Raw genomic sequence first — 17,022 nt, forward strand, 5'->3', positions numbered from 1 at the left:
AACTATTTATTTTGAGTAGGTAAGGGATGAAGATTTTTAATATCTAGTTTATTGAGATTTGGTTTATTGTTATTTTGTGTTTAAATATTTTAATTTTGTATCTTCCAACGTTTTGTTCGTATATAAAGAATAGATGTGTATATTTAAAAACTAAAGTCTTAGAAGGCTTTGAACAATTTTAGGGATGTAAACTATAAAATTGAGGATATGTGGTATCAAAGACGGATGTATAGAAAGTTTGAGTAGTGGTGACACTCAAAAAAAATTTCCGAACAAATCTAAAATATTAGTGACACTTATATTTGAATATGTTACACCTAACTAAAAAAACAATTTTTTTTATACTAACGGCTGGAATCGGAGTAGTGGCTCGGAACCCTCGGGCTTTACATAAGTCTGCCACTGTGCAGTAGTTGTATTTAATATTGAATGAAAGTGTTGTTAAAAAGTTAACCATATCCAGAGAAAAACTAAGGGTATACAATTGGATACCCTTATTGTGCTGTAGATTGCCCATGGATCTCAAGCGTCTAAATCCTAATAGATCTCAAGCATAAAAATGTTTAGATATTTGGTTGTACTTTTAGATTTAAAATAATTTATAATAAAAATCAAATATGTTTGTGCATAATTTGAGGTTTTTTATGTGAAAAATTCTTCCACTCTCAGTGGAATAATGAGTATTGGTGTCTATCTTTTCCCTATCGCAGGATTTTTAGGGCATGTTAATATTGTTGTTTAATAATATTACACAATAACATTCTTATTTTTCTAAAGTCTGGATTTTGTTAGGAACTAACAAAAAGCTAAAATCAATAGAAAAATAAAGATTACAAATGGATAAGCCAAAAACATTAGTATTTATTAAGACTATAAATACTGAGATAAATTAATTTGAGATGGGATGGTTGTTTGATATCTCTACGTACCGTTTATCCCCCGTCCCACTTCACCCACCCTCAGGCCTCAACTTGTGCCTATAAAACCTCACCTCCCTGCCGCTATAAATAGAAACCCTACTCTCTATCTCTCCTCATCGTCAGGAGTTGTGTACTTGAATTTCCCAAACACAATAAAACAATACCACAAATGTCCATTGAGATGACCAAGTACCATACTACTACTTTGAAAAGTGTGTATTTGTGAAAGTCATCCCCAATTAAAATCTTGCCTTTCACTCAAAGGAAGAGAGAGAAAGAAGTGTGTGTACACACATCGAAACTAGATACTTTTTCATATCTTCTTCCTATTTGATCTTCATCAATCATCACGCTCATCGCTTACAAAAGAAATGGTGGCTTTTTCTCTCTTTTTTATCGTCTTTATATGCTTTTGACCAATCAGAAAACTGAAAGTTGACTACTTTTGTCAAATTCGTCACTGATCTTATATAGGGTTTCTTGATTATGTGATGCAGGAAGTGGAACAAGAACTGGATACATGGGAAGGTTATGTGAATTGGAAGAACAAACCTGCTAAAAGAGGTCAACATGGTGGGATGCTTGCTGCCTTCTTTGTGTTAGGTAAAAGTCAAAATCAGAATCAAATTCCCTTTTCACTCCATTAGTTTCTCGATCAATTTTTTACATATTTGATATGGGTTTTTGTAATCTTGAAGTGGGTCGATCATAGTTTTGATCGGTGATTGAAAGTTTTCTTGCTTTTTTTTAGTTGTGGAGGTGATGGAGAACTTGGCTTATTTAGCAAATGCAAGCAACTTGGTGTTGTACTTGACAGAACACATGCACTTTTCACCTTCAAAAGCAGCAAATAATGTCACAGATTTCATGGGAACTGCTTTTCTTCTTGCTCTTCTTGGTGGCTTCTTATCTGATGCTTTCTTCACCACTTACCACATCTACCTCATAAGTGCACTTGTTGAGTTCCTGGTAATTTTTCCTCTTCTCTCTCTCTCTCTCTCTCTAAACTAATTGATTCTCACATGAAAATTTTGATTTGATTCATGACTATAAAAATATTACAAGATACCCTTGTTCATCGGATAACTAATTAACACATATAATCATTCAGACATAACAAATAACTAATATTACCTTCATCTTTTTAATATCGTAGTTATCAAATGTCCAAGATTCTATTCGTTTACACAATTTACGCCTGCTTCACATTCTTTTCTAAATTTACAAAATTGAACCCTTTGATAACCAAAAGTACTGAATATTGGACCTACCACAATTCACGCCATGGAAAAATCAAGAAATCTTGAACATTAACTTTCTTAAATCTTGTTTGACCAAAAAACCTAAACTAAATTCAAAGATTCCAAAAAACGATAATGGAAAATTTATAGAAAATAAAATGTCAAGTGGGAAGAACATGGGTTTGCTTTGAAACTTTTACTTTGCTTTTATTTATCTATATATATAATGTATATATTGAAAATTAAAAAAAAATGAAAAAAAGAGGTTGCTTTAAAACAGCATAATTTCCACATATATGTGGCGACTTTTGGTGGATCCGACAATTAAAATAATAGCCCGCTATATTTGATAAGTGGGAACATGTGAATCAAATCTGTTGTTGGCTCATTCCCTTGATCCTACGCTATGTTAGAAAATTAGTACAAACCTTTAATGCACTTGTTACATGTGTTACTCGCCACTTTATCAATAAATGTGGATCTAGAAATCAATCAACATCTATATTATGGTCAAGTAATGTCTATATACTTAATTTTTGTGTGTAAATGTGTTGTTTTTTAATGTAAAATATCAATTAATAAAGTTTAATAATACTACTAGTAGTAATAAAATGTAGTTAATTAGTTATATAGTAAGTTAGGGTTCTTATTTGAGTAAACTAGGTTATTTTTTATGTACACTCGGTTTATTATAATGGTTTGTTCACCGGATGTGACAGTTTTTCCTGTTTTTTTAGATTATGGGGTGAGAAGCCCGCCTATGGTAATAGGCTAAGACGTCTTATTTGTCAGTGGGTCATACATCCTAATATCCTACTACTATTGGCTAGTACCGGAGCAATTACAATGCCCCGATTCAAACTTGGATAGATGGGATACCATTTACATTCCCAACCATGGTCACATTGGTACCCCACTAGTTAATTAAGTGGTTTATACTCATTTTATTATATAATATGTAAATTCAAACGTATACCATAGCTTTCTAGCATGAGAGGTTGGCCGGGGTTTGGTTTGTATGAATTTAATCTTATAATTCAAGCATAATCTTGATTTATGGACCAATATTAAAATAAAAATATATTAGTACAAAGAATGAAATAAATGTATCTTTAAAAACTTAAAGTGAATATATTTTAGAAGAAATGAATTAATCAGTTCATAACAGGCTCCCGTGCTTATCAAATCAATTGATTTGACAAACGTACGAACATTAACTGATTCGTTTTCCTTTCTAGCTAAAAACAGCAATTAATAATTCAGTTCTAGTTAATAATCAATATTTTATTGCATAAAAATAAATTATAGTATAGGAGTGTAAAGAATGTGATCATATTTTTTTTCTGATAATTAGAATAGTGCAATCATACTATAATCATTGCATTCCGTACAATAAATGTTTGTCTTTATAATTTGAACCTTCCACAATAAAAAAAGAAAAGTGTTATTATATATATCCTTTAAATAGTTATTATATATATCCTCTTATTCATATAAATAGTTAAATCATAAGGGTATAAATATTCACTCACTCACACTAGGGATGAGCATTTTGACCGGTCTGGCTCTTCGATCAGACCGGTTTACAGAATTTGATGGACCTTGGGCATGACCTGTTAGGCTTATTAGGTCTAGATCCAGTTCTGATTCTCGATTCTTGTACGTAAAAGTGAGCATTTAAATTGGATCGAACCGACCTGTTTTGCAGAAATTTGTGGACCTTGGATCAAACCTAATGAGACTTACCAGATCCATTTTCTTGTCCGGATGTCCATATGTTCACCCCTAACTCACACAAGGGGGTACACGAAGCAACTGGGGTAATTAGGCTAAAAAAATCAACATGCCAATTCAAATAGACATACTTTTTTTCAAACTAAAATAATAAAACATATGTGTTAAGGCAAAACTGACGGATAGTTAGAAGTTGATAATTGACAATTCATAGTTGATAGTTTTTATTTTGTAAAAGTGTTTGGAAAGTAGTTGTTAGATTATATATATATATATATATATATATATATATATAAACCATAAGCTAAAATATCCATACACTAAAAACTCCAAAAATTGTTTAAAATAGTTTTTGAATTATAAGTTGTTTAAAATAAAATCTAAAAACTCCTATAACATAACCAATAATAGTAATAATAATAATAATAATAATAATTCAAGTTTTTTCGTCTAAAAGTCTAAAAGTCTCACATGTATAACATCTGTTATGTAGAATACAAAATCCTAGAATACCATTTATTCCGATTTGATAATTTGACGTCAATTTTGGATACTATCAATTCTCCTTATACAAATTAGATAATACTTTTATTTCAGATCATAATTAGATGACATAGACAACTGTCATTATATAAATATAAACTCCATAATATAATTGATTTTTATAACTCTGTTGAATCTAACAAACAAAGCATATAAAAAAAAAGTCTCACACATGGAACATGATATGCTTTCTTTTCTTTATATAATTGAAATTTTTAAATCAAATAAACATTCAATACGCGTAGAACAGAAATCATTAAAAGTCGGATAATAAAATTTTAATTAGTCAAAAACATTTTTATTTTTCTCTTTTAAAAATTGGTTGATGAGTTTCCATGTCGGATTAGGATATGAGTGGGGTTGCACACACGTGTTTGGGTCCCAGTATTTATGTACCAAGACAACAGTGAATTCGATCACATTAATGTTTGTCTCTTAGTTGGATAAAGAGAGTGAAACCACATGTTGCATCTACTCTTGTGACACGTAGTACCATAAAATATTGAGTATTTATTGTATTTATTCTCCACGTATCCAAATAAATACAATAATTAGATATTACGATAGAAATGTAAGTGTTCATATATACAACATCATTATCACTACAGTACATATGTGATAATTATTATAAGTCATGGACATGATGTTACAGTTTAACAAAAAACAATTGTACACCAAAATAAAAGCTTATAAGTTTATGTACAACCAGATTTTTTTGTGGTTGTGTTTTTAAACCTTTTATAAAAAAATAAAAATAAAATAAACATAAATATTTGCAACATTAGAACAAAACTGAAGTTAAGTGATTTGAAAATGAAAATTAGACTGACCTAGGTAGAAACACTTGTCAAACTTCTTTAGGGCATAGTAACATTGATCCAAACATTGTAAACCAAATAACCCTGGTTTAGCAATTCAAAGTTTTTACAATATTGGAGTCAACAATTAAAAGTTAAGAAGTTAAATTTGTTTGAATGACTTCTTTGGTAGAACAAGTTATCAAACTTAATTACTATTCACTATCTTGAACACTTCGGTTTTGTCATATGTGTCGAAAAAAATTTGCACTCTAACAAGTATGATGATTTTTTGTTATTTTGAACAGGGTCTTGTAATACTAACAATACAAGCTCGCTCATCATGGCTACAACCACCTAAGTGCCCTTCTAACCCAACAACTCCATGCCAAGAAGTCCATGGTGGTCAAGCCGCAATGTTATTTTTAGGGCTTTATTTAGTGGCACTAGGCGTAGGTGGCATCAAAGGATCATTACCTACACATGGTGCAGAACAATTTGATGAGGACAGTGTTAATGGAAGGAAACAGAGATCAACGTTTTTCAACTACTTTGTGTTTTGTCTCGCTATTGGTGCTCTAATCGCTGTAACTTTCGTTGTTTGGATTGAAGACAACAAAGGATGGGAATGGGGCTTTGGAATCTCTATGTTGACCATTTTTTTGTCGATCCCTGTCTTTTTAGCTGGTTCAAGCTTTTATCGCAACAAGGTTCCTCGTGGAAGCCCTATAACAACTATATTCAAGGTTATTCAATCTTTTTATTTACCCAATATTCTTTTTATATTAAAAGTATTTATTATTAACAAAAAAACTCAAATGGTTGTTTATAATAACTTGTACTTTGAGTCTTTTGACTTTGTCGATTGTTGCAAAATTAACCTTAAACTATTGTAACTTTTAAATAACGATCTTGACATTTGTTGTGTTTGAACTTTGAACATCAGGTTCTAGTTGCATCGATGTTGAACACTTGCATTGTGAGGAACCCTAGCAACGCCATCGCGAGTATCTCTCCTCCGACATCAATTAACCGTGGACAACAAACGATCAACCCCACAAAGCAATCGGAAGAACCAGAAACTCCGTCGTCAAGCCTCAAGTTCCTCAACCGGGCGGCGATGAACAAACCGGCTTGCAGTTTCCTCCGATGCTCGATCCTTCAAGTTGAAGAGGTCAAAATTGTGCTCAAAGTCCTTCCGATCTTCGGTTGCACAATCATGCTCAACTGCTGCCTAGCCCAGCTCTCCACTTTCTCCGTCCAACAAGCGTCCACCATGAACACCAAGATCGGTAACCTAAAAGTTCCTCCGGCGTCCCTTCCGATTTTCCCGGTGGTGTTCATAATCTTACTAGCACCGGTTTACGATCACATCATAGTCCCATTCGCCCGAAAAAACACCAAATCGGAAATGGGGATTTCGCATTTACAACGAATTGGGGTTGGGCTACTCCTCTCAATTTTAGCCATGGCTGTAGCAGCGCTAGTTGAGATCAAACGCAAACGGATCGCCACAAAATCAGGCCTCGACACTCACGAACCACTACCGATTTCATTTTTATGGGTCGCATTTCAGTATTTGTTTCTGGGATCTGCAGACTTGTTCACGTTGGCCGGATTACTCGAGTTTTTCTTCACCGAAGCTCCGATATCTATGCGATCTTTAGCCACATCGTTGTCGTTCGCGTCGTTAGCTATGGGGTACTACTTGAGTACAGTGATAGTGTCGGTTGTGAATAGCGCCACCGGGAGCTCCGGCAACCCTGGGTGGTTGTCCGGCGACAACTTGAACCATTACAATTTGGAGAGATTTTACTGGCTGATGTGTGCGTTGAGTGCACTGAATTTCCTTCATTATTTGTTTTGGGCCCATCGTTATAAGTACAGATCTTTAGGGGTCCGTAATTGAAATATAGAAAAGTTGAAGGTGTATAGAAGAAACTTAGCCGAGCTAGTTTCAAGCTCATGACATACATTTTCAGCTTAGATTTGTATATAACTGCCAACTGAGAGTGAGAGAACTTTGAGGGGTTTCTGCGAGCATATTATAAATGTTCATTTTACACCCTTCATCTTTTCTTATCCTTTAATTATCTTTAAATATCTTTTTTTCCATAAAAAGATAAATTTCCCGTGATCGATCATACGTTCTTAATACTTTTCCTTCTCGTTTTGTTGTTATTTGTCATATGGGTATCATATAAGCTACAATGTGGATTTATAACTTCTGAAGATTATGATACGATAAGAAATCGTACACTATAAATAAACAATATTATAGTATAACGTAAACAAAGTTTTTTCAAAAAAAAAAAAAACAATATAAAATGAAAAGAAAATATAGGATTTTATATTACATCTATTAAGCCAATTTGTTTACCCAAAATATGAATTGGATTTAACAAAAACAAGTGTTTTGTACTTATTTTATAATAAATAAAATATGTCCATATATGTAAGTATGTTTAATGAGATTGAGCTTTTAACACCAAAAGGGGATGTAGCTCAGATGGTAGAGCGCTCGCTTAGCATGCGAGAGGTACGGGGATCGATACCCCGCATCTCCAAAAAACTTGAAATGTAGTTGCATAATTTGGTCTTTTTATTCGGTAATATTATTAAATTAAAAGAAACTTGCATATGTATTTGGTTCACTGTTCAGTTTGAGACTGAAATTAATGAAGTAGGTTTTAGTTTTCGACTTCATTATTTTTTCAATATTAGATTGGTTATTCCAACTATTAGATGCGCACCCCTAGGAAGTCACACAAAAATAATAATAATAATAATAATAATAATAATAAAATTATATACCACTTGTTAGCAGAACATGTAAACATCTTTATATTTTGTATTTTATGATTATATACCAAGATCTACTGTATATCTTTTTGACAATCCAACAGTATAACATCTAACACACTTGGTCTGAACCTGAGATTTTTTGGAAACACAAAGGCCATTTAATCATTTATGCAACTTTGTGTTGATTTGTATTAGTTGCAACAAAAGTGTTGTAACCATACTCTTAGCATAAGAGAATCCACAACCTTTAATAGTTTATTTATTTTGTCACATCATTAAAAGCTACTTTTATAGATTTTCTCAATTACATATGTTTTTTTCTAAACATTTAAAAGTTTATTCTCGTCTATTTAAAAAGTTTTATAAAACACCTTTCTTTAGTTTGTCGTTTGTAGACAAATAAAGTTTTTGCACATTTTTTTAACCAAAGAACATGATTTACATCTCGATCAAAAATAAATCAAGCGAAAAAAATTAGAATTGATTGAAATATTTCTTGAAAAAAATAAAAGATAAAACATATATCATGGATCAACTAAACCCTTTCATTAACTTAAAAAAAAAAAAAAAAAAAAAAAAAAAAAAAAAAAAAACCCTCAAATAAGCACCCATAAAATAAGGTTTGATCTTAATAATGAGGGTCCCATAAATAGTTCATTCAAAAAATAAAAAAGAAAAATTAATATTTTGAAAAAATTAATTGTAGTTACTAATTCAAGATGAGCATGTATACAATGAAAACTTCATATTAAGGAAGCCTATGTGTGTGTTAGTTTTTATCAAAATATATACCAAATAAAAATATACAAAAATCAAATATTCTCTTACATTTTATTCCTACTTATCATCCTACTCACCTATTATTTTATAAAACACCTTTCTTTAATTTGTCATTTTAGGAAAATAAGGATTTTGCACATTTTCGTTAACCAAAGAACATGATTTACATCTCGATTTGAATTAAATCATGAGAAAAAAAGGAATTAGAATTTATTGATATATTTCTCGAAACAAATAAAAGATAAAACATAAATCATGGATCAACTAAACCTACTCATTAACTTTTTTTAAATTAAAAAGAACCTCAAATAAATACCATAAAATAAAGCTTGATCTTAACAACGAGGATCCCATAAATATTTCATTCCAAAAATAATACTAATGCATGATGAGCATGTGTGCATAAGGAAAACTTCATATTAAGAAAGCCTATGTTTGATTTAATTTTTATCAAAATATATATATCCATAAAAATATGGGGAAATCTACTCACTAAATGATCTTATAACTCACTAAATGATCTTATAGCTACAACTTTTTAATATTTGACGTGGTATAATTTTGGACTTGAAAATGCTCGTTAATTATATTCATATACTAGTTGTAAGACCCGTATAATATACGGGTTGATTAAAACAAAATGTTAAATACAAATGATTAAACGGTAAGTTTATTTGAATTTGAAATTTGAAATAAGTAAAAAATATAGAAATAAATAAATAAATAAACATTCAAAAAAATAGATTAAAATTATGTATGATTAAACGTGTTAATTATAATAAAATGTTAAATTCGAAGGTTTCAACTGTAAATCTATTTAAAAATGAAATTGAAGTTTGAAATTTCAAATTTGAAATTTGGAATTAATATAGTCATTATGGTATGTTTAAGTTATCGAAACTAAATTAATGATATATTGAAAATGAAAAATGAATTAAATGACAAATGAAAAATAAATATCTTAAAATAATAACAAAATGACATGTGGCATAATGCATTAGAGAGTGAGATGTGGCAAAATTATTTTCATTTATTAGGGAGGATTAGATTAAAGTAAAAAAAAAAATATATTAACAAAAAATACGATTAAAGGAGATAAATTGAAAATGTTATTAAGAATAAGATGACGGTATTATATGTAATATGATCTGTTTTATTATCAAAATTCTCACTTCAAAAAAAAAAAAAAAAAAAAAAAAAAAAACGTCAAAAATCCAAACACCCCCTAAATGCAACTGTGACAACAGCTTCAACTTGAATCGAACCATAAATATATCAACCATAGTTTCACAATAAGTTCCAAAACGACATTCTGCAAGTTTTCAGCTACTTCTATATTATACATCAATTTCACAAATCCTCCAAAAACCACTTTTATGTTACGAATCAGAAGTTGTGGCAATCATCCCTGAGCTCCTCACTGCAACTTTTACAGCACCCACCACACTAAGTTGCCTGATCTCCGGGCGTAGATTCTTGTTTTCATGGCTTCCACAGTTCAAATCCATCTGAACCTCCACAAAATATGCTATCTGTCACCGATTAAAGTACTGCATCTTAAGTCATACCACAATATAAAATCATAAATAACACTTAGCCCCCTTTTGCTACACTAGACCCAACAGTACATGACAGGTTGTACTACATTGGACTGGGACTAGCACTAATGTCGGTGGCACAAAACTGTAACTTCTTGTCCCACCCAAAAAGGTAAAAATATAACAGAACAGGTTATACTGCATTCGGCATGCATTGGACTAGGACTGGGACTAGAACTGTCAGCAAAAATGTGTACTGCATTTGACATGCATTGGACTGCGACTAGAATTGTCTGCAATAGTATGTGCTGCATTTGGCATGCATTGGACTGAGACTAGGATGGATGTCAGCAAATTATAAGTTTTTGTTCGACTCAGAAGGTAAGACCTAGAACATGTTATACTGCATTTGGCATGCACTTGACTGAGACTAGTGGGACAAGAACTGTAATTTCTTGTCCCACCCAAAATGATAAGAACAAATAACGTGCATTTGAAAACTATTACCTTGCCCGAGGCATTCCGTATGGGAGACATGTGCAAAAAGTTCCAAAAAGGGCTCCCGTCTTTTCTGAAAAAGATCATCAATAATCAAGAACTATAATAATTATTCGCCATAAATTAAATTATTAATAATAGACGCAAACCTGTAATTTAGGATGCATACAGTACAGGCTTTTCCTGTTTGAATGCTATTTGTAATCTGCATATGATCATAAAATAACCATTTTGGGTTTATTATTCATCAAACCCTATAAAAAGTAAATCCAAATTTTGACAAAATGGCTTTGAATTCAAAAACCTGTAAATGAGTTGAGACATCCGTTTCCTTCCCGCTTAAAAATCTGCAATTTCGCCCCAATACTTCATGTCTACCATATCCTAATAACAATAATATATCATTTAAAACTAGAAAAGGGATCGAAAATCTCACCATGGATTGATATTCTTACAAAAATTTTGACCAAAACAATGAAGGGGGTAAATTTGATTATTTTGACCTTAAATAACTCATATATTCACGTACCTGTCAATTCTAGAAAGGCGTCACTTGCGTACACGATTGGGAAATCGGATTTATGTGGATCCGTCCTACAAGGTGACAATATTTTGTGTAAAATAAGAGTTGGAAATGTTTGTAGGTGTTGGATATGTGAAATAAAATCTTAGGAAATTGAAATAACTCACAAGACAAAGCTTTGTTTTATTCTACCAAGAGATATATTTAAGGATGCCCCAACAAGGCTCATGTTACTCGGGCAGCATCTTCTATCAGAAACCAATCTGCCCGTTGACTCACTGTAATGTGTTAGCATGGAAACTATGTTGCTAATTGCAGTGTTGACTCGTCTTTTCTCCAAATCACTCACCTTGCACGCAGTGTCATGTAATTCTGATGATAAAAGTAAAAATCTGTCAAGTCATTCTTTTATAAAGTCAAAAAGTAACTTTACAGTTAAAATCTAGGCATCAAATATAGTACATAAAAGTTAAAAGTTAGGTTTTTTGTTTTTTACCTGTATCATCGGTTAAAACTTGATCCAAATTTGAAATGCGACCCAATTCGGCCACCGTATCAGAACACACCTCCCTTCTACAAAACCCAAGAACGGTATCACGAAAACCCGACCCATTTTCACACAAATTCATCTCGATTCTTGAAAATTCACTCCCGGATCTTCTTGGTTTAGGTATAATTGGGACTTGAACACCGACAAAATGGATCACTCTTCCATCTTCCTTGCTGAAAACAGGAAACATGTGGAACAAAATCCAAAAGGGTGTCCCATTTTTATGGTAATTTAACAAACTAACTTGTATACTTCTTTCTTCTCTAATGGCTTCCCTTATCTCCATTACTGATCTCCTATTGGTCCTACTCCCTTGAAACATCCTTCCATTCTTTCCAATCACCTCTTCTCTTGAATACCCAGACATTTTCAAGAACTCCCTTGATGCAAAAACAATCGGGTGACCCGATATTGACGGGTCGGTTATGGTGAAACTATGGGGTAGTTCGTCAAGAGCTTCACGGACCCAAATTGAGTACCGATTATTGATGGATTGTTCAATTGAAGTACCCATTGGTTGTTGCTCCATAAATATTGAAACTTTGCTTGATTTTCAAACTCGATTTCGCTTAATACAAAGATTAATCCCAATCCCATGTGGTAAAGTTGGAGAATTTTTGGGCTTTTTCAGCTTTCAATGGATTAAACAACTAAAACCCCAAACTAGAGAAAGGGAAAGAAAGCAAAAAAGATACTATCTTTACAGCATACAAACTTTATACCTACAAAACTCCATAATTTCAAAGTTCGTGAGTGAGAAAGACGAAGAATTTTGTTATTGGTTTTGAAGAAAATGAAAAGACACAGCAAAACTAGAGGTTTTCATAACATAAAGATTGAAGAATATAAGGGGCCCATAAATATACAGTTGTGAAGTAATTGAGTGGAGAAAAACCTCTTTTATGAAAATATCTATGAAGTTGTCAAGGCTACGAGATACCCATCAGATGTGTATGAACAGTTGAAGAGGGAATAACTCAAAGTTTGTGGAGAGGAGAGAGGGGAAGGCCACGGCGAAGGTGAATCACGAAAAAAAGAAAATAATAGAAAATGGAAAATGAGAGGAGCTTCTAAAAGATTAGAACGAACCAAATAAGGGTTATAGTTTATGTAATGGAAATTTATAGAATCAGATGTTATCCAACCACGTCAGATTACTTTAAAAGTCAAAATAAACAAATATTATTTCAATTAATTAAATACTTTTATTTGATTTTGTTTTTCAAGAAAAACAAATGTCTACTTCTATTAATCATTTTTCAATAAATAACTAAAAAATTGTCAAAATTTTAAAATAACCATTTGCATATGACATCTAAGAAAAGCTTGTAATTTTTAAAAAAATATAACAATAATTTTTTTTCCGTACTATAAAATCTGACATTTGTATTGTGAAATATGACACTCATATTGTGAAATTTAACAACATGCAAATTATGATGTGTTGAGTAGAAAGAAATAATGGTTGTACTATAATATCTACTTTTGAAAATTTAAGAAATCCAACACAAATTTGTTTGTATGATATCATTTCTCTAAGGAAAAAAACACAACTTTAAAATTTTCAGATGAATATTTTGATGTTGTTTGTATTGATGCTTCATGGCAGTTAAAAAAACTGATGAATACATATATGTTAGGTATTTTGTTAAAATCTATGGTGTAGAATTTCCATTATATATAAATTTCATTTGTTTATTAAATTTGTTCAAACTCAAGACATGTTTGATAGACAAACCTAATATCAGTTTATCTTTCATACATCCTATAAGATAGTCAATGATAATGACTTGAAAATATTGTTTAAAAAGTTTCAATTATAGTACATTTATATTTGGTAGATAATTGTAACATCAGGTTTCTGGAAGTTTCTCATTTCATACTTTTGCATGTATTAATGAATTAAGATATGTATGATTTAAGTAAAAAGTAATTTGATAGAATTGTGGGGCTCGTCAATACATTCGTGTGCATATAAAGATCACCAAAATCGGAGTTGAAATGAAGAAGTTATGATCGTTTGAAGTTGAAGTTGAAAACCAGAAAATCAAGAATTTATCTGAAAAAGTGCGGGGCTGTAACACCCCAAAAATTATAAGGTAAAAATTTCATTTTTAATTCAACACATAAACACCATTTATTCTTATCAATCATTCAAAGGTATGTCAGAGTAAAAATAGTTATCAAAGTACAATCCCAAAATCATAAAGTGTGAAAACATGGGGTGGATGCGCTTCAATCAAGTCGGGCCCTTCCCTTTCGAACGGGAAGTACCTGAAACCATAACCATAAAATTGTAAGCCCAAAGCCTAGTGAGTTCCCAAAATACCACACATCATACATATCCTTGGGCCTAGCCCTCACATTGGGCCCAACCAATAATAATGGGCCTAACCCTTCCTAATCATTAGGTCCGTCCAGCATACAAATGGGCCTAGCATGTCATACCATGGGCCTATCCCAGCATACCTTAGGGGTTTTTGGGAGTATTTAAGTGTCATTAACCCTTAGGGTTTGTCATTTATCAGCCTCCTTCACCCTTGAACGAATTCTAGAGAAACCCTAACCCTCTATCCCTCATTTTGAGCTTGTGTTCTTCATTGAAGGCTTATTCCTCATTTTTTTTGTGGAGCTTGAAGATCAAGTTGTTTGCAAAGTGTTTTGGTGAAGATCTCAAGTGTAGATCTAGCAAAGTGACTTCATTTATAGACCATTGTGAGTAAAAAGCTTCAACCTTTACTTCTAGGTTGTTAAATCTAGCTTATGGTCGATTTTTATGCTTTTGGTCCCAATTTTAGTTGTGAGCCTGGAGTTGAGATGACTTCATCTCCTTTTAAGCACTAACGATTGTCATTTGAACCTTTTCTAGTTGGAAAGTTGGTATCTTGATCTTGTTCTTGGAGCAATGCATGTTTTGTGAAGGATTTATATCATTTTAGACTTGGTAATCTAGATCGTGTGAGGTGTGGTTGGTCTTAACGGATAAAGTTGGAAGTTTATTCATCTAGTTAATACCCGTTTTGTATACTTGCTTTTAGATGCACGGGTATGATTATAATAGAGGTAATAGATGTTTTTCCTTGAATAAAAATGAGTATTATAGTTTGAGAGTACAAGTGATAACAGCTAGTGATTAAATATCTAGAAAAAAAATTGTTTTCCCACGACGTGGCGAGGAGGATGCCACGACGTGGCCTCGCTACGGTAATCCGAGTTACGTAAATGAAAAGTGAAAACAACATACTTTGAAAATACAACAACATGGAGAGTTTAGCCATGATGTGGAAGAAAGTAGATTGGTATTTATTTTTAGTGACAGATTGAGGAGCATCGCGGAAGAGGGTGTCATAAAAGACATGACATGACGTAGCAAGCAGTGTGCCACGATGTGGACACTGAATCAGGTTAAAAAAATATGAGTTGTAAACAAATCAGTTATGATAGAACGCCGCAAAAACAAATTCAGGTGCGATTTTCACACACTTAAGCCCTAGAGGTTCAAATTTGAAGAGATAAAGAGATTCAAGCTTCACTTTAGAGGATTAAGGTAAGAATTACTCCTCCTAACACATTAAGGTATGATTTAAGGTAAGATTTTGAGGATTTTAATGAAACCCTAACTGAAGGGTTTGAAATTGAATGATGATAGTGAGTTAATAGTGATGTTATATAACTTGTTTACAATCTATTTCATGATTTTGAATATCATATGTGGAAAAGTAGAAGTTAAAAATGGAAGTTTAATCTATGGAATCAAGAACACATAGATAGAGAATATGACTTAATGAATTAAGTCATTCGGTGGAAAAAGATGATGTATTTGATGTTCATAACTGATGAAAATAAACCTTTAAGAGTGTTAGATATTTGAATTATGTATAAATTATATAAGTTTGATATAATAACATTGTTACCTAAAAGTGATGACATATTGTTAACGTATCCCTCAGGGAAAATATTCAAAAAAGGAGAAGTCAAACTAACACTAAGCTTGGCCTGGTTAGAATATGGTCGTATCCAGTCTGAGGCCAAGGTCGGGCATTCGCCAACGCGAAGTCACTAGTATGGTGGTTAAGGGGCAGAACTGCGCTTTGCCCTCTTCTCCTAGAAATAACACCCCGACAAACATGGGGCCAATCAGAGAGTTCCACTTTCCCATCTGACGAGAGCCACGATCATCATAATATCGAAGATTCTCCTCTAGCCAATGAGGCGACGAGGCAAAAAGGCGTGACATGGGATCTTTCAATATGGATCCGCCACGTCACGTCTCACGAGAGAAAGCTCAACAGAATCAGTTAGGAGGCACGCGCCTCTCAATCAGGTATAAAATGACCCTTTTTCCTCATGAAGAGGGGGACGAAACTCTTTTTCCTCAGATTTACCCTTTCTTCTCTTAGAATCCATTATAACTTGATCGTCAAAGCTTCGTCCTGGGAATCCCTCCCGGACGTCGACTAACGATCACCTTTCTCTTTTGTACTGTGATATCAGGAGAAGGAACCAGCACGAATCTCACCCTCAATCTCAATTCAACCATCTCTGACATATCACAACATTTGGCGCCATCCAGACGTATCTCCAGAACGATACATCCACAAAGCACAACCAAAGAGCAAAAATGGCAGGCGAAATTTCGGCGATGTAAAGAGCACCGCAAACGAGCCCAATACGTCCAATGCAGTCGTTAAACGGAGGGAAATTTCCCACCCAGGAAGAACACGCTTCAAATCGCACGCCATTTTCACAGAAACCATCTAGCTCTGCAGTTGAAACGGCGGCAACCTACATAGTCAGACTATGGCGCCCAACATCTAACCCACCTCCACAAGCAACAATCGTAACCACAACTCCACAGATTGTCGCAACACAGCAAACAGAGATACCTGTTTCGCATCAACAATTGTTTCTACACACTTCGGGCACCGGAACCTGGATCCCCCACAATATTCAACCGCAGTCAGAATATTCATCGATGGCCTACCCACACGCCACCATGGCAGGCTTGGCCCACATGCCGCTGTTCGTACAGAAACCACCGATCTTCAATCCGTTCGCACAACAGGCCCAGGTTCAGTCCCATAACTGTCTCA

General features: G+C 33.1%; 2 protein-coding genes and 1 non-coding gene across 4 annotated transcripts; 2 read left to right on the forward strand and 1 right to left on the reverse strand.

The window, feature by feature from the left end:
* The first annotated feature begins 939 nt into the window (after positions 1–939).
* On the forward strand, positions 940–7,338 carry LOC145129580 (protein NRT1/ PTR FAMILY 4.6-like). 2 transcript variants are annotated; one of them, XM_079064340.1, is made up of 5 exons: positions 940–1,294; positions 1,418–1,523; positions 1,672–1,889; positions 5,544–5,981; positions 6,182–7,338. In XM_079064340.1, the coding sequence occupies exons 1-5, from the start codon at positions 1,292–1,294 to the stop codon at positions 7,142–7,144; spliced, it is 1,728 nt and encodes a 575-aa protein (XP_078920466.1). In that variant the 5' UTR covers positions 940–1,291; the 3' UTR covers positions 7,145–7,338. The 2 variants fall into 2 exon arrangements, with proteins under 2 accessions (XP_078920466.1, XP_078920464.1); XM_079064338.1 differs by lacking the exon at positions 940–1,294 and having other exon boundaries at positions 1,412–1,523.
* Positions 7,339–7,729: 391 nt separating this feature from the next.
* Positions 7,730–7,802, forward strand: TRNAA-AGC (transfer RNA alanine (anticodon AGC)). Its single transcript has one exon. It is a non-coding gene; the product is annotated as a tRNA-Ala (tRNA).
* Positions 7,803–10,068: 2,266 nt separating this feature from the next.
* Positions 10,069–12,543, reverse strand: PLPB (PAS/LOV protein B). The gene is given in 8 exon segments (XM_079066668.1): positions 10,069–10,352; positions 10,866–10,929; positions 11,006–11,061; positions 11,161–11,240; positions 11,386–11,450; positions 11,547–11,751; positions 11,876–12,475; positions 12,478–12,543. Coding segments are annotated over 8 exon segments (1,272 nt in total). The 5' UTR covers positions 12,527–12,543; the 3' UTR covers positions 10,069–10,199.
* Positions 12,544–17,022: the final 4,479 nt, after the last annotated feature.

Source organism: Lactuca virosa, chromosome 8 (assembly GCF_052849685.1).
Source record: "Lactuca virosa cultivar CGN04683 chromosome 8, Lactuca_virosa_CGN04683_v6, whole genome shotgun sequence".
Classification (NCBI taxonomy): Eukaryota; Viridiplantae; Streptophyta; class Magnoliopsida; order Asterales; family Asteraceae; genus Lactuca; species Lactuca virosa.

Bases quoted from the DNA above. Each gene is read 5' to 3' on its own strand.
- LOC145129580 (XM_079064338.1), top strand. From the start codon at position 1,412: ATGCAGGAAGTGGAACAAGAACTGGATACATGGGAAGGTTATGTGAAT. The intron at 1,890-5,543 runs GTAATTTTTCCT...TATTTTGAACAG, and splicing joins GTGCACTTGTTGAGTTCCTG to GGTCTTGTAATACTAACAAT. The intron at 5,982-6,181 runs GTTATTCAATCT...TTTGAACATCAG, and splicing joins CTATAACAACTATATTCAAG to GTTCTAGTTGCATCGATGTT.